General features: G+C 37.7%; 2 protein-coding genes across 3 annotated transcripts; one reads left to right on the top strand and one right to left on the bottom strand.

Annotated features, from left to right (window-relative positions):
• Positions 1 to 337: 337 nt before the first annotated feature.
• Positions 338 to 23,649, bottom strand: recql5 (RecQ helicase-like 5). Of its 2 annotated transcripts, XM_052552071.1 has the most exons (19): positions 23,124 to 23,642; positions 22,718 to 22,839; positions 21,818 to 22,333; positions 20,652 to 20,748; positions 20,427 to 20,538; positions 19,018 to 19,180; positions 18,854 to 18,936; positions 10,985 to 11,206; positions 10,800 to 10,893; positions 8,715 to 8,751; positions 8,415 to 8,473; positions 7,778 to 7,851; positions 6,201 to 6,294; positions 5,977 to 6,105; positions 4,517 to 5,073; positions 4,393 to 4,435; positions 4,059 to 4,283; positions 1,584 to 1,656; positions 338 to 1,490 (listed from the first exon to the last, which is right to left on the bottom strand). In XM_052552071.1, exons 1-19 carry the CDS (start codon positions 23,215 to 23,217, stop codon positions 1,390 to 1,392), a joined length of 2,895 nt encoding a protein of 964 aa, XP_052408031.1. In that variant the 5' UTR covers positions 23,218 to 23,642; the 3' UTR covers positions 338 to 1,389. The 2 variants fall into 2 exon arrangements, with proteins under 2 accessions (XP_052408031.1, XP_052408032.1); XM_052552072.1 differs by lacking the exon at positions 338 to 1,490 and having other exon boundaries at positions 1,656 to 1,701; positions 4,027 to 4,283; positions 23,124 to 23,649.
• Positions 12,388 to 18,820, top strand: smim5 (small integral membrane protein 5). Its single transcript, XM_052552158.1, has 3 exons — positions 12,388 to 12,597; positions 17,507 to 17,629; positions 18,199 to 18,820. Exons 2-3 carry the CDS (start codon positions 17,512 to 17,514, stop codon positions 18,288 to 18,290), a joined length of 210 nt encoding a protein of 69 aa, XP_052408118.1. The 5' UTR covers positions 12,388 to 12,597; positions 17,507 to 17,511; the 3' UTR covers positions 18,291 to 18,820.
• Positions 23,650 to 23,789: the final 140 nt, after the last annotated feature.

Raw genomic sequence — 23,789 nt, 5'->3', positions numbered from 1 at the left:
CCCTAAAAACTGAGCCTGGTTTTTCTCCATTCTGTCAGCGATGGAGTTTCGGTTCCTTGCCGCTGTCGCCTCTGGCTTGCTTAGCTGGGGACACTTCATCTACAGCGATATCGTTCACTTGATTGCACAGATACTATTTAAACTGAACAGAGATGACATCACTGAATTCAATGATGAACTGCCTTTAACTATCATTTTGCATTATTGACACACTGTTTTCATAATGAATGTTGTTCAGTGCTTTGACGCAATGTATTTTGTTTAAAGCACTATATAAATAAAGGTGACTTGACGTGACTTCTAACTAAGTATAAAAGAACTATACTTTACAAAAGCATTAATAGCTTAATTCCCAGTGAAGAACTACACTACCCATAATCCTGAAGAGCGATCCACCAATCAGAGAAGTATCTGTTACAACAGAAACAAAAGTCACTGTAAAACAACAGCAAGCGTTTCAGATCAAATGGAGCTTCTTCACATCCATGTTTCTCAGCAGCGGAAGTCATCATAGAGCACAACAAAAATATGTTTTTGCATTCCCACTCACTCAAATGGCAAAAGAAAATGATGACCATTGAAACACGTCATCACAGTCTTGTGAAAAGGGTCCATTATATCAATTAGCAATGCTGATGTGCAGTTCTTGCACTCATAAAGATGTTAAAAGTACAAGATTATTATCGTCTTATCGTCTAGTGTATGAATGTTATAAGGATCTTTTGTCATCCAACATCTGATTGACTAGAGCCCCTCCTCCATTATTAAGTAATTAAAGTTGCAACATTTTTCAGACTTCTTTAAGTGCATTATTCTGGTATTTCGTTTTGAATTTCTTTTAACTAATCACAATATTTATACTACAAAAATGAATAGTACAATACATAAGTATGTAAACTGGGACACATCTATTGTGGTGATTCATCTGGGAGTGGGTTGATTTGGTTCATGGCCTAAACATGTAAGGATCTTTTGTTAATCCCTGTGGGTAAAATTAATGCAGAAAATATTTCAGCAGCCGAGGCTGCTGGGAAAAGCGGACAAGCAAAGACAAGCAACTAACCAATTACACCTCATAAATTATCCAGCATCAATTCTTTCATTTGTAAACATTTGTCTTTTAATGTAGATTTCATTACAGTTCCTAATACTCTGAGAGCATTATAAGCAACTAATGCTACATAACAGCTATCGAGGTCTGTTGCTTGACTTCAAAAATAAAACAGTATTTTTTCATAGCGGTTCATATTAATGTGCAATGTACGCTAAGGCCCCCTCCATACACCTGAGATATACAGCAGCATGCTGCGAAACACACGACATCTCTGACAATAAAGGGATGGGTGGAGCTCCAGAGGTGTGGATGAAGGGACATAATGAAGACGACGGCTATCTGTCCTCCACTTTCAAGTGTCTCCAGTCTGTCTCGCTCTCACAGCGCTGAATCCTGCTGAAGAAGCTCTTGATCAGGCTCTTTGCTTCCATCTTCACTGTGGGGGGGGAACAGCAAAGCTAAATCAGCAGCTGAGAAACTGTGTGATGTTGTTGTTGTTGGATTTTAATGAGGTTAAGGATAGTCTCACCTTGGCCTCGATATGCAGTTTTTCCCTCCGTGAGAAGATGGGAGAGGAAACGGGCAAAGGATTTGAACAGATCCTGGGGGAAATTATTCAAAATAAAACATAGTCTAATATTTTAACCCTCATGTGGTGTTCAAAACCCAATAACACCTGTGGTGTTCCCGGTCAAAAATGACCGGCCCATAAAAAAAAAGCTTATAAATCACTCATTATACCATATTTTCACCCAATCTTGGATTCAATCTTTTTGTCAACTTGTTCTCTTTCAATTAGGACTGGTTTTATATTTCTGTTTGCATCTGATTAATCGTGGGCCTCATTTATCTGAGAGTAGGCATCTCATTTTTTGAGTAAAAAACAAATAATTTATGAGTAAATTTGGAAATATGAAAAAAAATTATGAAAAAAATGGCTACTGTTGATCACACTAGTCTACTCTAATGTTTCACCAGGAATTTTGTTTTGAAACTTTTGTTTTGTAAAAAATAATGCACAAAGTCACACTTGTGGTGTTCCCGGTCAAAAATGACCGGCCTATAAAAAATAGCTTAGAAATCACTCATTATACCATATTTTCACCCAATCTTGGATTCAATCTTTTTGTCAACTTGTTATCTTTCAGTTAGGACTGGTTTTGCATTTAATTTTCAAACTATTTAATTTTAGGAGTCATTTATCCGAGCTTATGCACCTCAGTTTTTGAGTGAAAAAAGCATTATTTGTTAATAATTTTGTCAATATTGTGAAAAAGGTGAAAAAAAGTTTCATCTGTTGATCACACTAGCCTACTTTAATATTTAACCAGGAATTTTTTTTTAAATGCTTTTATTTTGTACAAAATGGCACAAAGTCACACTTGTGATGTTCCCGGTCAAAAATGGCCGACCATTGAAAGTGAATGTAGAAGATTACAAAACACAGGGCTTGTATTTTGAAATGCTTTAATTTTTCAGAAAAGGGGTGCACAGTAACACTTGTGCTGTTCCATGACAATAATGACCATTGTGACATACAAAAAATAAACACATTAACGCTGTCATATAGAGAATACAAATCAAATACTGTTCATTTTCTTTCAGTTTTCCAAATTATGAACTAACCAAAATAAGAAACTGTGACGGTCTCTGTGTGAACTCATACAAGTGACTAACAAAGGCATTTTTAAGGTAACTTGCAATTGGTCATTTTGTGTCACTTATGCACATGACTGACAACAGTTTAATGTATGTGCCTTGCAAATGTGCACTCTGCATTTGAAACAGAGAGTGCCTGTTTTCACATCTTTTGGGGCACACAAAGTGCATCTCTTTCGTTTCTCTCCTTTGCCTGTGCCAGCTGAAGGACCTGGTTCTGGTGTTTGTATGTCTCTCACCAATGTAGCAGAGGGCAGTGCTCTGGGTATATTTTGGCGCCTCTGTATCAGGGGGGTCACCATGGATTTCCCCAGCTCTTCTAGGAACAGCCTCCTCCTGAAGGTTTTCCTTGTGTAATACTCAAAAAAGTTTGTGTGTTTTAACGTGTGTGTGTCTGGGTAGCGTGTGTATAAATGTATCGATACATGCACAGGTCCAAGGGCTCGATGTTTGCAAGCACATATGCACATATGTGTAACATGAAAATAATGAACATGCTCCTGAAAACTAAATTGTTCTGTTATTTTCAGTCTCTCCCATTCACTTTCAATGGTCGGCCATTGTGACCATTTTTGACCATGCCTACTCTCAGATAAATGAGGCCCACGATTAATCAGATGCAAACAGAAATATAAAACCAGTCCTAATTGAAAGAGAACAAGTTGACAAAAAGATTGAATCCAAGATTGGGTGAAAATATGGTATAATGAGTGATTTTATAAGCTTTTTTTTATAGGCCGGTTCATTTTTGACCGGGAACACCACAAGTGTGACTTTGTGCCATATTTTTTACAAAACAAAAGTTTCAAAACAAAATTCCTGGTGAAACATTGGAGTAGACTAGTGTGATCAACAGTAGCCATTTTTTTTCATAATTTTTTTTTCATATTTCCAAATTTACTCATAAATTATTTGTTTTTTACTCAAAAAAACGAGATGCCTACTCTCAGATAAATGAGGCCCACGATTAATCAGATGCAAACAGAAATATAAAACCAGTCCTAATTGAAAGAGAACAAGTTGACAAAAAGATTGAATCCAAGATTGGGTGAAAATATGGTATAATGAGTGATTTATGAGCTATTTTTTATAGGCCGGTCATTTTTGACCGGGAACACCACAAGTGTAACAAGGTAACAAAACCCCCACAAAAAAAGTAAGAAATTTCCCAATTTTTTTTAAATTGTAGTTATACCCTTTGGGAACAAAGTCACTAAGTTTCAGTCCAAAGCGATAACATTAACTATTATTTTCGGGAAAAAGAAAATCTTCTCCGGGTCAAATTGACCCGAACACCACATGAGGGTATAAACAGACGTGAGACCCAACAGTTGAGAAAAATCACCTTAGTTGCAAATTTGCCCTTTTTGTAGAACGGATCCAGGCAGCGCACCACGATATCGGCAGCTTCTTTGAGCGTCACAGGCGTTCGCGAGGTCCCAGCGGCGTCTCCGTTCACCACGGTGTCAAACTGTGTCTCCTGCACCACCGGGTCAAAGGTCACTCTCTTAGTGTCCTTCATCACGCGGCTGCGTTTCGCTGGAGGAGACGGTGATCTGTTCTCATGTGACTGTGGAAAAGAAATAAGAGAATAAAAACTACTGACATGACTGACAGCTCCTAAAAAGTGTTAAAGGGGGCATATGACCCCTTTTGATAAAGAATATTTGTGGTGTTACTTGTTTTGGTGATTTTCGCTGGGCGTCAGATTGGTGATGCTCTCTGTTTGGACAAAGAAACAAGAGTTCAGAGCACATTCAGAAGTCATGTTAAATCTCTAAGATGCGTCTTCCTCCGTCATACCCCTGAACCGCTGGGTCTGCTGTGGACGTCCCGTCTCGGTTGGCCATCTCTTCTGCAGATGGACTCTGTTGCTGAAGAACACCAGTAGAGGTTTCTACATCTGTAGACGTGCTGATCTTTGTTATTAAGTCGGTGTGATTTGGTGAAGACGAGTGATTCTGAGATACTTCTTCCTCGGGCTCGGATATAACACTTCCTGTTTTCATCTGAGCGGTGTCCACTTGCTTTTTTCCGAAATACTGTGATATGCGGCGCATGTCTTTGGCCGCCTCTGCTAGTTTCTGCTGTTTCTTAGTGAGTTTTTTACTGGGGCTGCTCAGGGGCGAAGTCGTGCTGGTTTTGGCTTTGATGGGAGACGTGTCAGCAGGAGTTGTTTTACTGCTTTTCATCTTCAGTGTTTCTCCGGTTTCCACCTGCTCCTCGTCCTCACAGATGGGGTCTCCAGGTCTCTTGTCTGCGGCAAGCGTCTCCTTCTGAGAGTTCTTCAGCAGATCTCCAGCTGTCTGAAACAGGCTGGACGAGCCACGAAATCCTGCTCCTACACGCTTCCTCTTCAGCTAGAAGGGGATTAAAACAAGATGACGACTATTTGTATTTTTTACTTGTCTGCTTTCACTGTGGATAAAACCGTATTCAACTTCAATTTATATATATATATTTCTTGGTCCAACTGAATCCCAGAAAGTCCAGCAATATATAATTTATAGTGCGGTCAATTGATTGATCGTATCCAAAATAAAAGTTTTTGTTTACATGATATATGTTTGTGTACTGTGTATATTTTTTTACTAATGTTTATACACACTCACACAGTATATATTTTGAAAATATTGAAAAATATTGTTTACATGTATAAACATTTATATATTTAGATTCTTATAATATATATATATATATATTTAATATATAAACTTAAAATTTTTCATAAATATATACACATAATAAATACACACAGTACACACACTAACACATAATGTAAACATTTTTTTTATTGGGATGCGATTAATCACGATTGATTGTTTGACAGCCTTAATTATTTCATACTGAAAGTTGGTTTAAACTAATGCTGTTAAACGATTAATTGCATCCAAAATAAAAGTTTTTGTTTACATAATGTGTGTGTTTATTTATTATGTACATACACACATGCATGTATATATTTATAAATGTTTATATATTAAATATATTTATATAGAATATCATTTAGATTAATATAAATATATACATATAAATACATGTACATTTGTCACAATATATACAGCCATGTGTTTGTATTTATATATACATAATAAATAAACAGTACAAATATATATATATTTATTTTATTTTAATACATATGTAAACAAAAACCTTTATTTTGGATGTGAGTAATCGCAATTAATCGTTTGACAGCACAAGTTTAAACACATTTTAAGTTTGCATTTCCACCGGTCTTTAAAGACAAACTGTGATTGGCTCACTGAGTAGACTTGAGAAGTGAAGCCGTCTAGAGGTTGAGATGATGAAGAGCAGGTCGCCGTCTCTTCATTCGATTCAGACCGTTTCTCTTCAGCAACACTTGCAGCTGCGCTTTTCTTCATCTCTGACACCTGGAGAGAGTTATATGTGAGTTTACTGTAGCATGTCACTGATAAATCAATTAGTTTTGAATGAGATGAGATTAACACGCATTAGTAACACTCACTCTCTTGAGAACCGAAGCCTTGTACAGGTTTGCTGATTTACTGGCTCTGAAGATCTCGTGCTCTATTTCTACAGCCTCGTCAAGTGTGTCAGAGCTGGTGATAGGAAGAATATATACCAAAACAACCATTACAAATGACATCAGATTACATATGACATTACTTAACTTTTTAATAATATTAAAGTGCCCCATTATGCCATTTACAAATTGCCTTTCATGCAGTGTGTAAAGTAGCTGTATGTCAATGATCTGCAAAGTTGTAAAGCTAAGAAAGAATCAACTCTGAACAACTTAAACCAGTCGTTAGTAACTCAAATCCCATTTCTGTTATGGCTACACATCATGGGGAAAGACATTTGTATAATGCACTCCTATCATCTATTGAACAACTTCCTGCCCTCAAACACGTCATTCTACCGACGACTGCTTCTCTAATCTGTGGGATTCACAAAATGCTTGCTGTTCAAAGATTGATCAGTATCCTGTTTATGGACCAACAGAATCACATCCTGGAAGTATGAAAAATAATAGATGTTTATATTTTCTATAGCGTTCAAAATACAGAACTATTATCATTTTCAACATCGCTGTACGTCGTAGACCAATCACAACATAATAGGAGCACTTTAATAATGTATTCTTCTTTTAATATTATATTATAGATTATATATAATAAGGACATGTCCCCAATCATTTATGACAACAAGAAGTCCCAGGATGTTCTTCACAAGATATTATCATGAAACCATATAAGCGATATGAGAAATTGACATACACAACTATTAAAAAGATTGGGATCAGTGACAATGATTGATTGATTGATTGATTGATTGAAGAAATTAACACTTATATTCAGGAAGGATGCATTACACTGTTAGTAGTGAAAGTAAAGACTTATATAGTTTCAGAAGATTTTTATTTCAGATAAATGCTGTTCTTTTGAACTATAAAGAATTCATGAATATTAGAATGATTTCTAAAGAATCATGTGATGTATTGTATTTTTGACCAAATAAAGCACAAGACACATTAAAAAAATTTAATAAAAATAAATAAATAAATTTACATCGTACAAACTTGAAACAAAGTGTTTGTATTATCTAGGACTGTAAAATGATTAATCGATTCAAAATTACAGTTTTAATAATGTTTACATACTTTGTGTGTGTACTGTGTTTATTTATAATATATATATATATATATATATATATATATATATATATATATATATATATATATATATATATATATATATATATACTTGTAACACTTGTATATAGTTTCATATAAATATGTTGCATATAAATGATAAATCAAACATATTTTCCCTTAATATATACATGTATGTGTGTGTATTTCTATACATAATAATATACACAGTACATAAAGTGTGTAAACAAACTTTTATATTGAATCGATTAATTGCAACTAATCATTTTGCAGCCCTATTATTATCCTTGATAAAAACACACCACTACTACCAATGGACAAAAACTGCTGCATCTAAGGAGGATTTTGAAACAGAAAGATCTAGCATTGCAACAATTAGACAGGGTGATGTTTGATGTCTGCATTACCTGTGTGAGAGCTCTGCTGCCCCCCTGTGGTTGGTCAGACACTCCTGCAGCAGAGACAGGCAGTGCTCTCTGCTCTAAAACACACACAAATACTTTGAATAAGCAGAGGTTTCAGACGGAGTTTGAGACTCCAGTGCACATGTGTGCCAGCAGAGGGCACCACTGTTCACCTCACACTGTAACACCCAGAACAAATACAGCTGGAAATCTCAGACCAAACACAGGACATTTTTTGTTTTTTAATCTTGTTTGGATGGGACACAGTGTTGCATACAGGTTTTTCTATGAACGATTAATATCCACTACTATATTAAAACTAAAAATTTAGCACACAAGAAATACAACGCAAGTACTGCATGGGTAATATTAATTTACTGATACAGATTTTTCGATGACGAATGACAAAACAGTTATCTAGAGAACAGATGAGTAATATAATGATGTATTTAAGAATTTAAGTTAAGTTTATTAATGCTAAATCTCTAAATACCATGGTATCATCTTATGGATATGAACACTGTGTTTCTGAATGTGAACAACTGAAGTTATGGCTCATGTACAAATTAGCTGTTTTATGCGGTTTACAAATCTCTTCTCTTATTAAGTGTGACACAGTCTGGAGGATGTGTTGTTTTACCTTAACCGTGAGTCTGGGGATTCTCTGACTGCTGGCATCCCTCAACATGCAATCATCATCTGAGAAAACATGAACAGTGTGAAGCTTTACTCCAGACCTGCTCCTAGAGGGCCACCGTCCTGCAGAGCTCACACCTGAACCACGGTTATGAAGACAAGTGTGTTGGGAGCTGGCTGGAGCTAAACTCTGCAGGACGCTGGCCTTCATCAGCAGGAATGCAAACTGAAACATTGTGTCCAATTTATTGACTCAAATGTCCTGAGCACGGAGAACTACATGTGTAACAACACTGGTACTGACCTGGTGGAACAAACGTCTCTTTAGCCACATCTGATGTCTATGAACAAGAAAACAGAAGAGAAGCTGATGACGGCATCACTGGTTCAACATGCTCAAATCTCTGTATTCTCCTAACAGCAACAAACACAGAAATGCTTGTACTATAAATTCATAATAAACGACAGAAATTTGAGTGGTGTTACCTGTGCAAAACTTAAAAAGCTATGATTTTGTAAAATGCAACTTGTATAGAGAAAATAAAGCATTATTTGATTTCTTGTTTTCTAAAGAAAACTCTTCCGTACAGCTCGGCTTTTCTGGGGGAGGCCTCAAACACAGCTGGAAAACACATGTGGAGGAGAGGGAGAGACAGAGAGAGTGGGAGAGAGAGAGAGAGAGAGAGAGAGAGAGAGACAGAGAGAGAGAGAGAGAGAGAGAGACAGAGAGAGAGAGGGATCTGGAGGAATGTTCTGGCACAGACTCAGATTGTGAGGGTGAAGTGACGGAGGATTGCAGTCGAGTTGTTTTTCATGGGAATCTATCACTGTACTTGTGTGATTGCATGCCATCAAATGTCAGCACATTTTCCCCTGTCTATCATTATTGTAATGTCAAAAAAAGAAAAAGATCTCATTTCTACTTTTTGTGATGTGAGAAGAATATATAATTCAAATGATAAAGTATTTATGCATCATGTAAGTATTTACTACAATACTTTTTTGGAATAAACTGTATTACAGTCATTTTACTGTTTGGAGTTTATAGGATTTTTGAAAGAAATTATTACTTTAATTCAGCAATAATGCAAAAGTGTCCGTTAAGATTTTATTATAGAAATTGTAAAAAAAAATTATTTGTTAGAATTTTCTATTCTTTGTACAATTTTTTTAATATTATGAACAGTGGTGTTGTGACGATGTAGAAATGTTCCCACTGGTTAATCGACATGTGACAACACCGGTAATACAGGTATCACAGCAGGGAAGGGTGTTCCCTCTTTTTTTTCTTTCTTTTTCGCTTTTAAATAGCTTAAAAGTGCTGTGTGCAGTTTGAATTAAAAATTGCTTAAATGCAACAACAAAATACAGCATCAAACTCATTTTAGCCTATTTAAAAAACATGCTATAGGGCAGGCTACGCCTAATATAACATAACAAATAACTTACGTAAAGTTTAAATAGATAAGGTATACAAAACTGGAAATAAGTAAACGTTTAATATATAACCAAATAAATAAGAAATATAGAATGTTTATTAGTAAAATAATTACACCTTGATGTGAAATAAAATAAATAAATAAATGACAAAAAGTTTAAATAAAATAAACATCAACAAACACCGTTGAACAAATGAAATATGAAATGAATGTTTAAAAAAAAAAAAAATCTCCTTAGATAAACAGCAAAAGGATTAAAAAAATTACAAATATGGCCAAACAGGTGCTTTTGAATTTCGTTTCGAAACGAAATGATCCGCCGCGGTCTTGTCTGTCTCACCTCGCTCTTCCCGTCAGTCAGCTCTCCTCACTGGAGAAATTAAATCTGATCCGTGATGCGACTAGCGTTCGGCATGTTTTCAATTGTAGTGTCTGTTCTTTTACTGAACTAAATTATTTTTATTACTGTAAAAAAATCTAAAAGACGGTGGGGGTCAGTGCCGCGGTGGGCAAGTGATGTAAGCGGTGTTGTGGCTTAACACCAGTATCACCGTCAGCACCGTCGACGCAGCAAGACTTACGAACATTACATTCATCAGAATTTAACTTTAAAGGGATAGTTCACCCAAAAATAGAAATTATGTCATTAACTACTCACCCTCTTGTAACTGTAAAGGATCCTAACACAATCAAGGCTCAGAAACATAGCTAGGAGATTGTTAAAATGATTCATGTGACATCAGTGATTCAACCGTAATTAAAGTAATTAGTGACAGAATTTTCATTTTTGGGTGAACTATCCCTTTAAATCACAATTATGTTTATATTGCACAATTCAGTGGCGGAAACAGCCTTGAGTAACACTTCTGGTTTAAAAGAGACCTGGGTATGTTTTTTATGAGATTCACCATTTGTTCTTGAGCTAGTGAGTGCCCTGTCCGTGTGCTCACCCTTCTGAGACTCATCTGTTTCCTGAAGAGACTTCCGAATTCTTTCTTCCTCTTCTCTGAGTCATCTTCCTCACTGCCCCATTCCTCATCATGTCTGCACACACACACACACAGAAGCTCTGAGTCTCCACAGACGAACAGCTCTGATCACACACTACAGCTGCTTCAGTATGAGGTCAGCTGACCTCTCAAAGCCGTAACCCTTCCTGCCTCCGGCGTAGAGTTCAGGGTCGAAGCCGAAGGGCCCCCTGGGCTCCGCGCTCTGTCCCGGGCCGGTCCTGGTGCTGAGGGCGGCTGCTCTCGCCAGCTGAGCGCGCACCAGTTTGGGGTCGCGGCAGAAGTCACACACGCCGGCGCAGTTGGGCTTCGGATTGCCAAAAAACTGTGAGATGGTGGCATGTCTGCACCTGGAAATGAAGAATGATGAAAGATTAACAGGAGTAACAAACAAATCCAAACTCTCAGGACGCTGAACACAAACGGACAGATTTTGGAAGTGAAAATCTCATCTTAATTTACAGTGAAAAACTGACATTCCCACAACACTTCACATTTTAAATGATAAAAAAAAAAAAAAACCTTATCTCTTTTAAGTCATGTACATTAAAGTTTTTAGGTTTCATCTTATGTAATGTAGTGTGTCACCATGATGGTGTTGATCATTACAGTAGATCTGATATTCCATGTGCATCTGGTTTCATATGTGCATTAATTTCACTGTCTGGAAAACAGTCTCCTTTTGTGCTCCATGTCAGAGAGTAAGTCGAATGGCTGAGTAAATGACAACTTCTGTTTACAAATACCACTGTTTTGGTGAACCACCCTCGTAATGAAGAACAGAGATGTTTTCTACCAGCTTCTCACACCTGCTGTGTAGACTGAACGCTAAAATAGATATGTGGGCTTCTCACTTCACTGACTGCTGGGTTTCAGGTTTCAGAGTCTGAAATAGCTGGTACTGCAGGGCCACAGAGAGGCAGAAACCCTCCCAAAACATATTTACATAGCCCCTCTGTGCCAGCACTGCCGCCCATGTCCAGAAGTCCATTCCCCGCTGTTCACTTTTCACATTAGTGTTTTCTAAAGCCACATAGAGAGCAATGCTTCCTTCCTTTTGAATCCAAACACTTTATGTATGTGTGTGTGTGTGTGTGTGTGTGTTGTATATATATATATATATATATATATATAAAATAAAAATACACATCACACATAGGCCAAAGTATACTATGTAAAAAAAAAAGAGTTCATTTTGGATGTAATTTATCGCGATTTATTTATTTATTAATATGCTTGTCTTTTTTGATTTTGGGGTAAAATGTTGGATTCAATAATCTTAACACTATATACTCTATAAAACATGTGTAAAATTCCTACTTTTCAGGACCAGGAATATGTTTTCCAAATCTAGTTTATAGACACACACACACAAGTATTATAACACTAAACAGACAGTTTCAAAAAGGGCCTCCAGACTCAGTTTGACAAAAGGAGGAGAAAAAAACGGTTTCCACAGTGATTTGAGGGGAGGAGAAAAGACGAGCCACACAAAAAAGGGGGAGGGGAAGGACATGGTAAACAGAGAGAGAGAGAGAGAGAGAGAGAGAGAGAGACTGACAGAACGTATGCTGTGTGTGCTGTAGGAGCTACACAGCCCGTCCCAAAAGATTGGTAATACTGGAAATCTCAAACACAGCATGACTAGCAGCTCACGATAACTGTGTGACGGGACAGAGCGCTCCAAACTTCACTCAAGTTCATGTGAGGAGTGTTACGGGGAACACAACTGGAGAAGAAGGTGAGAGCAGACACTGTGTGTATTTGCGTTAATGTCTTTGAATAACTGAGCGTGAAAATAATGACTTGGTCAGCAGAACATCTCCAACTTAAAAACTCGTGAGAGACATTAACAGAGCAGGAACGGGAGGGGAAAGGTTCAGCTGCATAGCGGCCCACAAAAGACTCTGAACTCTCAAACTGTGTACAGAGTTGGACAAAACTTTTAAAAAAGGGGCAAACAGAGATAATTTAAGTAGGCTAGGCTACATATCAAATATAAGCATAATTCTGTTGGTAATTTTATTTTACTAGCAACATTGTGAATAATGTGATGAGATGAGATGAATGCACTTTTTGTTTGGTCATGCCATTAATTTTCTGCAGTGTCAACCTTGACTATTTCCCAAACTGTCCTTGACTCATAAATCACAGGAACAGTGACTGATACATTTCCAGCTAATAATTTGTCATTACCTAAAAAATCTGTTTAGAAAAAAAAAACTGCTGTATTAAAACCACGTCATAAAGATGCACACAAAGAAAGAAATTCAATGTGATTCTTCTTTTACGAACACATTTCAAGTAAAAACTGTATCACACAATTGTGTACTACACATTAATTACACTTGATGTTGAAAAAGTACTATGACGCTTTGTGTTTGTGAAACATTAGTGCCTCATGATGTTAACGTGAACTTGAAGAGAGCTGACTTCACACGTTCAATAAAAATCACCAAAATACCAAACATGACGAAGAAAAGTGAAGGTCTTGCAATTGTTACATGTAGTTGTCTAATATGGGGCTAAAAAAGTGACAAAACGAATTTCCAGAACCAAATTAATATTGACAAAATACAATTTACATACACACAACCAAATGTACAGTACATTCACAAAATAATATTCACGAATGCAAAGCATAGTTTAGAAGCACACAAGTATGCATGCACATGTTTCTATGAGTATGAATTGATTATTGAATCCATCGTTAGTGTTTTTCAAAGAGATGCTCTCTTTCATCTATCAAATGTGTTTTTAATCTAGCCAACCATACAAAGCCTTGCTCAATGCTTCAATGCATTGATTAATGGACATAACAATATCTAGCCTTGCAAATAACTAATTGTATAATCAAAAACTACTAACATTTGGAGTCTGGTTATCTGAATGTCAAAACTAACCACATAGCACAGTGTAAAGCTATGCTTCCTGAATCATAAGCTGCGTTAAGGACTGGCTGGGTTCACCCATCTGACTGGTTAAAGAGAATGTAAGTTTAATAAAACTGCAATATGTAAATTGGGCCCTGGCAGCAAATTCTCAAAGTGCATAGCGATTCACACACAAGACAGCTTGCAAATTCACAGAAACATTGAAAAAAAATTGCATTGTGCATATTCATGCACTTTTACATTTATGGACCTTATTTTGCGAATGTAAACTTAATTGTGCATTTGCAAAAGCTATTTTATGAATATGAATTCGGTTATGAGTTTGTAAATTGTTGTTCAAATACATATTTGGGTCAAGGACGACCAGGGGGTTTCATGCTTATAAACAATTAAAGCTTACTACAGCTTTATTCTTTCCCCTCCAGAGATTAGAATGTGGCGTGATTTTTAAATTGCATTATTTCGGAGCAAAAAATAATTACTTTCATACATTTTACTAGGACTTACAAAAGACACCAACCAAAATGTCATTAATGGCATATTCAGAACAAGAATCATTAGATGACTTTAAAATATTTTATTTAAAGGGTTAGTTCACCCAAAAATGAAAATTATGTAATTAATAACTCACCCTCATGTCGTTCCAAACCAGTAAGCCCTCCATTCAACTTCGGAACACAGTTTAAGATATTTTAGATTTAGTCCGAGAGTTCTTAGTCCCTCCATTGAAGCTGTGTGTACGGTTTACTGTCCATGTCCAGAAAGGTAAGAAAAGTAGTCCATGTGACATCAGAGGGTCGGTTAGAATTTGTTGAAGCATCGAAAATACATTTTAATCCAAAAATAGCAAAAACTACAACTTTATTCAGCATTGTCTTCTCTTCCGGGTCTGTTGTGAGAGAGAGTTCAAATCAAAGCAGTTTGTCATATCCGGTTCACGAACGAATCACTTGATGTAACCGGATCTTTTTGAACCAGTTCACCAAATCGAACTGAATCATTTTAAACGGTTCACGTCTCCAATACGCATTAATCCACAAATGACTTAAGTTGTTAACTTTTTTAACGTGGCTGACACTCCCTCGCAGTTAAAACAAACCAATATCCCGGAGTAATTCATTGACTCAAACAGTACACTGACTGAACTGATGTGAAGAGAGAACTGAAGATGAACATCGAGCCAAGCCAGATAATGAACACAAGACTGACTCGTTCACGAGTCAAGAACCGTTTCTGTCAGAGGAGTCCAATTCGTGAACCGAGGAGCTGATGATACTGCGCATGTGTGATTCAGCGTGAAGCAGACTGACACACAGAGCGACTGGAACCATTCTTTTGGTGATTGATTCTGAAATGATTCTGTGCTAGTGTTATGAGCGCGGGTAAACCGAAGGCTTGAATCAAGGGCAATCATCGCCAATGACGCCATTACGTCGAGCGCAAAAGAACCGCTGAATCGTTTTCTTCTTTCCGTCCTTCAAACCACTAAGTTTTACCCATGTGTCAGCAAGCAAACTATGGAACATAAAAGAAGATAATTTGAAAAATATCTCATCATCTCATCGTCTTCAAAATAACTTCTTTAATGTTTGGGTGTGTGGGGGGTGGGGTTCTGACCCTCCTAAAGAAGACTTTATCCCTATTGATGGCCGTTAAAACTAGATGTGGGGGGTCAGGTAGAAAGAAGGATAGCCTACGCATAATTTGGAGATTTACTCGTAAAATTAAGTTGCATTTCTATAGCCCTAGCTGATTTAAAAATATAATTTTGGCAGCTCTTGAAATGGGTCGTATTAACAGTACCTCGTGGTTGAAGAATACGCTACAGCGCTCAGATGTAATGTAAATTTGAATGAGATGTACATTTTTGGCTTGGACGGAGCAAGAACACCTAAAATACATGTGTAGATTCAGTCAAGTGATTAAGTTTACCCTCTTCAGCTTAATGCTGTTGAACTGAATTTATGGAGCAAACTATTTGCTAAAACAAACCATAACATTAAAAGCACCAGATGTGAAAGTTGCATGTGTTACTTTCAGATTCATCATTGGCTGGTAGAAAGACAAAAATAGGTTACATAAAAGTTTTTACCTAAAAAAAAAAAAAAAAGATAAGGTACAGGTGTGAATAGTTGCTTTTTAGACACACTGCCAGTAATTTCACCAGTGAAAATACAAGCCCTCGGAGAACTGTTGTGTCTCAGATTAAACACACAGTGATGTTTCATTAATGAATCCATGTTTTTAAATGATTAGAGTGAATCAATGATTCATTGAACCATTCACAAAGACATTCACTTGCTTAGTTTCTGAATGAATCAGCCATTTGAACGAATCGACTGAATGAATGATCATTTAAATATGCTCTCTATTCATATCAAATTTGAGCATACACCAAAACGGCATGTCTGGTCTTTATCCCATAGACAAACAGATATAAAAACTAGAAACAGCTGATTCAACAGAATAGAGTCAGAGTGCTCTGCTAAACTTTTACTGATGGTAGAAAGAGATCAGACAGAAATACACACTTGTGGTAAGATTCAATTACGGGGCGATCAAAACTTATTTTAAAAAGGAAAAATCCAAGAGGAATGATTCTTTCATCAGCAGGGTTTATTTTATCCTGTGATGGTGCACCCACAGGCATCTGTCCTGCTGGAAACACCCTCCGCAGCAGAAGTTTAACGACCAGCTTCTATCTCTCTCTCAGTCTCTTTCTCTCTATCTCTCCATCTCTCCGTCTAGCTGCTTTAAAAAAATACCACTGAACACAACAGGAAGACAAGGTTTCATCACAGGAAACATTATGCCCTGACTCAGTGCTGAAATACGGCCATTAAACTGAATAACTGCCAACACATACACTGCCAACACCATGAGACCAGTTATTCTATTAAACATCAGTCTTAAATGCTTATAGAGTTAAATAAGCCACCTGTGAACAGATGATGAGTCGATCAACAGCAGCTGCAGTGTAGGCTAATCTAAAACCTCAAATGTGCTAATACAACGCTTTTAAGACACGGGAAATGTCTCTGTCACGTGTTTTATTTTATCACAGCGTATCTGCAGGCTTTTTTTTAATCCACCACATTTACACACTTGTGCCATGCAAAAATATGGGTCTATTTTCACGTTACTCGAAACAAAAACATTAGCCGGGCTAACTGAGAAAAAGCTATACGTGCCTAACAACGCCCCTCAGCTGTTATAAATTCACTGTAAACCACAGCTTCACGGGGCTTATAGCTTTTATAAAACAGGTGTTCCATACATATGTAGTAAGGTTTCACAGAATAAAACAGAGCAAATAATATAATAATAAAAAAAATTCTTCCACCGAACAATGTAGTTCCTCGGAATCAGTTGTGCTTGCAATAAAGCGGTTGCCGAGCAACACACAAACGTAAACAAAGGTGTATGTGGAGTAATTAACAACAGTTCAGACCGCAGCTCAGCCAATCAGAATCAAGGACCAGAACAAACCGTTGTATAAGAGCAAATTAATTCTCGGCCTTCTTTCGGATCGGCAGATAAGAAACGTTGTATACAAACCAGCGCTGCGTTCACGAAGTTTACTTCATTAGGTATCATTACACAAAGGTAAGATACAAAGAAAGTGCCATGTAAACTGTTCTGAAGACAGTCTGTTCCCTTCAGAAATACATTCTTCAATCATATAACAATCTATACAGTGATCAAATCAGTTGTTTTCCAGAAGGTCACTAATCTTTGTCTGTATTTCGACTGCAGTCAGAATGAGCGCTTCAGAGGAAATCACGGGGATCCTCCAGAACGTCTGGACCAAACTGCAGGCTCTTCCTCAAGCCCACCCGCTCACGCAGACGGCGTTTCTCATCCTCCTGCTGTTCTTCTGTAAGCTCCCCGTCACTACACCATCATTACATCTCCGCGCCGGGGCCACATCTGCAGTCATTTTGGAAGAGGTTTATTTGAACACAAGGCGGAGGACTTATGAGAGCTTCTACTGCGATTAAAGGCTTCCACCCAGCGCACATCCATACTTAGCTGGCTATTTTAGTGAGGGCACGGCACTTAAACTGACATTACAAACTCTAACAAGCAGTTGACTGTAAATGTGGGAGGATGTATGGTAAAGTTTCAGGTTTCTAACATCACAAATCCAAGATTTGAGTCGTTCTGCAGATCGGACTCGATGCACTTTCTAGTTGGAAAGGATGTCTTGAGATCTGAATGTTTTTATGGTCTCTTTTACTGTACAATAATCTCAAAAGATCAAGAAAAATCTGATTCCTCATGATACGACAACAACAGCCCACATTAGACATCACTAGATTTCATTAAATTCCTAAAAACTGTCAGAAGCCACTCATTAGATTAGAGCTCTTCCTGAAGAGACAGCAGTCAAATGTTAAGTTAGTTTAGTCAGATGTTGATTAACTCTGTGTTTCGTTCTTCTGCAGTGACGTTCGTGGCTCTGATCGTGACTGGATGTGTTTATGGGCGCTGTGGCTGCTGTACGACAGGGACCAAAAACAGAGTCTCAGCCGTTTGAAACATGGGCTCAGCAATAAAGAGGAAGATGGCAGCAGACCACAGTGGGCTAAAATAAAATGTGATGGTGGCACACACTTTAAGCTGAATATAAACAACACTCATCAGCGACAGTCCTGAAGCAGATCTTTAAACACAGAAACAAGTGTTTGGCTGAGGAAAATGCTCCCCGTTATTATGAACGTTACAAATAAACACCATATGCCCAATCTCTCCTATTAGGGGAATGCAACCACTATAGACCCTGTGCCAAATACTGTCCTCTGGTGTTTGCTCACACAACTGCAGAGATGAAGAAACCAGCGGGGGACAGTTTTGTGCTGATCAAATGATGCTTATCAAAGAATCCAGAAAAAATAAAAACGTATCAGAAATTATCATATATACAAAAATATATATATAATAACTTGAGCATTTTTATATTGTTTCAAATTATATGTATTAAATGGATATAAAGTGAGCTAGGTATGCATGCATGTTTGTTTTTGAACTTCACTACTCTGTTTTATTAAACATTTATTACACTTTAAATCCAGAATCGGAAGTGTCTGTGTTTGAGCTCACCCTTCTTGTTCACAAAAAGCCACCATTGCCTCGAAGTCCATTAAAGGTGCTTTATCCTGCTCTTTCTCTGATCCTCGCTTCTCCTGAATTCAAAACACACCGTATTTCAGACACAGAGACTAGTCAGAAGCACGGAGATGTGGAGACTGGATGACCTTCCCAACCTGTTTGCGGCCGATTTCTTTGCGGATGAGGAAGTTGAGCTGATCTCGGTCTTTGGGTGAGTAGTAGATCCTGCAAGACGAGGGCAGTCCGTCTCGTCCAGCTCGTCCCGACTCCTGATAGTAACTGGCCAAAGACTTCGCCAGGTTCCAGTGAACCACAAACCTGGAAACAGACAGATTTACACTTACAAACACAGCACACAGCACTGATGTGTCTACAGAGCTACTGAAAGACCCAAGAATTAGTTTAGGCACTAGCGATGAAATGATCAGTCGACATTACTGACAACATAAAATTGTCTATAAATATTTTATTAGGGCGATTTGACCTAAAATCAAAACCTCATTTATTTGGACATTCTACCTCAATTATGATTACTGAACAATTATTATTTTATTCTTTTTGAACTTAGTTCAAGGTTTGTACTGTAAACATACTCCGCTATTAAAGGTGAGATTTTTTTTAATGAAAGAGTTCATTTCATATCTTAAATTTTTTTTTTGTAAACAAAGAGAACTGAAACTGATGAGCAGTGCTGCGTGTAAAAGTTTAAATTCTTTTAAAGTGCCATTCATGTGTGAGACAAAATAACATGAGCACAATGGTCACATTCATATAGCGTTGACTATATTAGCATGCTTTTAAGGGAAAAGTAGTAATAGGATAAAAACAAAAAAAAAATGAAATAACCTAGATACGTTATGAATTTCGGAATCGATTGCTTTTCGATTAACTGTCCAGCCCTATTGATTAGTTTTTTGACCTAATGTGAGATCCTGCAATATTGTGGTTTGAGTAGCGCTGTAGTGCAAGATTGTAAATCAGCCCTCCTGGACACAACTCAAGAGGAAAAGACACAACGCTTTAAACGCAGCTGAATCTGAGGCTGCTGAGTGTTGTTTGGACGAATACGTAATATTTACTGTGCACTTTCCTTTCAATAACAAAATACAACAAATAACGACAGTGGTGTGAAAGCAGCAGTTAAGAACGCATCGGTTTACAGTGATATGGATGTTTTTGCAAGCTCTGTGGTGCATTACGCCAGTAGAGTCCAGGCACAACATGTTTATTTATATAGCGCATGGATAGGCAACTTCGGTCCTGGAGGGCCAATGTCCTGCAGAGTTTAGGTCCAACCCTAATTAAACACACCTGAACAAGGCAATCAGTGTTTTCGGGATTACTAGATAGATAGAGGCAGGTGAGTTTTTATGAGGGCTGAAACTAAACTCTGCAGGATAGTGACCCTCCAGGACCGGAGTTGTCTATCCCTGATATAGCGCTTCATGTAATAGATAACCTTAAATCAAGCAGCTTTACAGTATTATACATGTCAGTGTCACTTTCGGTTAAAACTACAACTTGATTTTCTGTTATAAAGCAATACTTGCAATGCGGGACAGACCTGACATTGGCCTTGTCCACTCCCATACCAAAACTGATGGTGGCCACAATAACAGGCACTTTATCGGTCATCCAATCAGTCTGACTGTCAGTGCGATCGCCCACCTTCAGCCCTGCAGAGAGAGGAAACATTAACAAGAATGAGCTTTCCCTTAAAAACATGCATCATCACACACAATGCCACAATCATCCAAAAAGTGTGAAGAGGAAGCAGTGAGGGGTTCACCTGCATGGTAGGGCTTGGCTGGGATTCCTAGTTTAGTCAGCTTATGTGCAACTTCCTCACAACTCTCTCTGGTGCGACAGTAAACAATCCCACAGCCCTGCCGACCAAACACAATTTAATCAGACTCCGCCTCAAATAAATTACCCGTCCTCTTTATTCTTCTCAAGGATCACAAAAGAAGATGTTTCTCAAAATGCCCGAGCTGCTCTTTTCCAGAAAAGACATAAGTCACCCGCATACTACTTTCCTATCAATGTAGCTCTCAAATCTCAAATTTAAGTGTTCACACACATTCACATATTGCAAGAAGCGATGATATTAATTCTTTGTCAATGATGCCACACGTTGACACACCATAGATGAATGTGTGGGACACGGCCAAATAAAAAAGCCCATGAAAAACTAAAGGAAAAAAATCATGTTCAAAGAATTATATGGGGCTGTTTTGGTATTTTGCTGTACTATTATATAATGTATTAATATTTTTAATAAGCTTTGCTTATTATTTTCAGTTTTCTTTTGAATTGTAGTTTTACTGATTTTGCCATTTTTATTCATTTTATTTAACATTTCTTTTGGCTTTAATGTATTTTAATTCAGTAATTTTAGCACTTCGAATTTATCTTATTTATTTTAGGTAATTTGCCAAGGAAATATTTTTAATTTAACATTATTTTGTCTAACATTTTTTGTCTATTTTTTCTTATTTAATTTCATTAACAAAGAACAATTTGAATGGTTTCAATTTTAGTAAAAAAATTACAGCACTGAAATGCACTGTTTTGAAAGACTTTTATACTTTTTCAAGAACCTCTATTTTACACTATGTTCAATCAAATGACTCCACCCTCAAAGGGGATTTCTTGAAATATTTGACCAAATGACCAAAAGCCAAATAGCATCATTTATTATAATTCAGAAAATGAAAAATATATAGGTATATCTAAATAATTAAAGTTTGAACTGCATATAACAAAATATCAGTGCAATCTCACAGACACATATGCAAACAAATCATTTTTCCACTGTGATTGTATGCTAAACATTTCAATGCTAAACGTTTGTTTCCAGCAGATGAAAGAAATGTAAACAGGTTCAAGAACAACATGAGGGCGAATAAATAAAAGTAAAAGAACTTGCTTAACCAAAGAAAGCCAGTGACTGACCTTTTCCGCTGTATTTCCACCCAGAGCCTCTTTGGCAAACGCAAGCAAGTGCACATAAGGATCAGGCAACAGATCCCGGAATATCACGTCATATTTCAAGTTTTTTCGGAAAACAGGAGTGGCAAAGACAAGTGGCGAGCGCAGCTTCAGCGAGCCCTCGATGTCCTGCTGCACTCTCTTGGGTGCTGTAGCCGTCAGCGCTACACACGGGACCCCCTGCAGACGGGAGCGCAGGTCCCCGAGCTTCAGATAGTCCGGCCTGAAGTCATGACCCCACTGAGAGACGCAGTGAGCCTCGTCCACAGCCAGATACGCCAGCAGACCCCGCGCACACAGCGAGCTCAAGCAGGGCTGGAAGGACGGCGACGCCACCATCTCTGGAGTGATATAGAGCAGCTTGAGCCGGGGACTCTCGCTCTCCAGGTCCGCCAGGATCTGACGCCGCTCAGCCGGGGGGAGTTTGGAGTTGATGGACCGTGCAGGAACATTCAGAGCTTTCAGGTGCTCCACTTGATCCTGAAGCAGCAAAAACACAGAGTGTGTCATCATGAAGAAACACAACCGTCAAAAGAGTCTTTATTACTCATCACAGGAAAACTGGTTATCTGGCTATCCTAACTGCTTGTTTTCTTTATATTTATTATAAAAAAAAAAGGATTCATTTCAGGTGATCTATTGCTTCTATTGTCCTCATTTGTAAGTCCTTTTGGATAAAAGCATCTGCTTAATGACTAAATAATGTGATGTACATGTAATTTAAATACTCTTTTATACATATGTTTAGCCAATAAATCTATGTATCTCTGGGGAAGCCATGGTTAGATATCCACTGGTGGCCTGCTCTAATGCTAATGCCTCCAGCTTATCCATGATAGACACATGTCTGTAGATGGGATTGACCTGGATGAGTGCGATCAGAGGAGAGATGACCAGAGTGATGCCACTGGTCACAAGAGCAGGCAGCTGATAGCACAGAGACTTCCCCGCTCCAGTGGGCATCAGGATAAACACATCCCTGTCACCTGCGAGGGAGCACACACACACACAGAGAGAGGGAGAGGGAGAGAGAGAGAGAAAACAAACACACAAGCACACACACATATATATACATATATTATATACACATACACACGCACACACATATATATTTATTTATTTATACACACATACATCTTGGAACATCACCACTGTACTGTGGCTGTCATCATCACTGACTCATTTGACGTTAACCATCAGCTGTACTAGCATTCAGCTAACTCTGGCATTTATTTCATATCATAACAATCCAGTGTAAGTGTGTCTTCACCCTTTATCACCGCGTTAACGGCATCTTCCTGCTGCTGAGATCGAAACTGGTCGAATCCGAAGTGTGTCTTTAAAGCCCGGTGAATGGCACTCATAACTACAGCCACAACATCAACATTCACTCAACTTTCAGTCAACTCTGCGGCGCACCGAGATGATGTCATGCAGCTCTGACGCAAATATTCCGCGTTCCTTTCTATTCCCTTTCAACGATCTTAAAATTTTATATCTGTTATATGTGTACCCCTTTATTTTTTGTTTATGTTCTAATTGGTGTTAAGTATTTGTTTGCTTGTTTATGAAGGGGAAAAAAGGATCTTAAAATTTGGTTTATACTCACATAAGTAAATATTAATTCTCCCACCATAAACGATGTATTAAGGGGGTTAACAACGCTTTCTGTTTTAGAAAACAAAAGCATCTTTGCTTAGACCATTTAGCCTAATGTTTGGATCATATTGTAGCCATATTGGAGAAAAGTTTCATTCATAAATGGTGGTTTGTGAAGATACCCCTTTGAAATATTTAGAAACTAATTACATCAATTTTCAGAAGCATAGGACAGAATAATAATAATAAAAAAACACCAGTTGTTTGATTTAATTGTAAAATATAATTTGTCAGATGTAGCCTAGATGCCACTTCTGTCTTCCTTCCTTTCTTTCTT

Source organism: Carassius gibelio, chromosome B3 (genome assembly GCF_023724105.1).
Source record: "Carassius gibelio isolate Cgi1373 ecotype wild population from Czech Republic chromosome B3, carGib1.2-hapl.c, whole genome shotgun sequence".
NCBI lineage: Eukaryota > Metazoa > Chordata > Actinopteri > Cypriniformes > Cyprinidae > Carassius > Carassius gibelio.
Note: the sequence above shows the minus strand (reverse complement) of the source record. Positions and strands in the feature narration are given on the sequence as shown.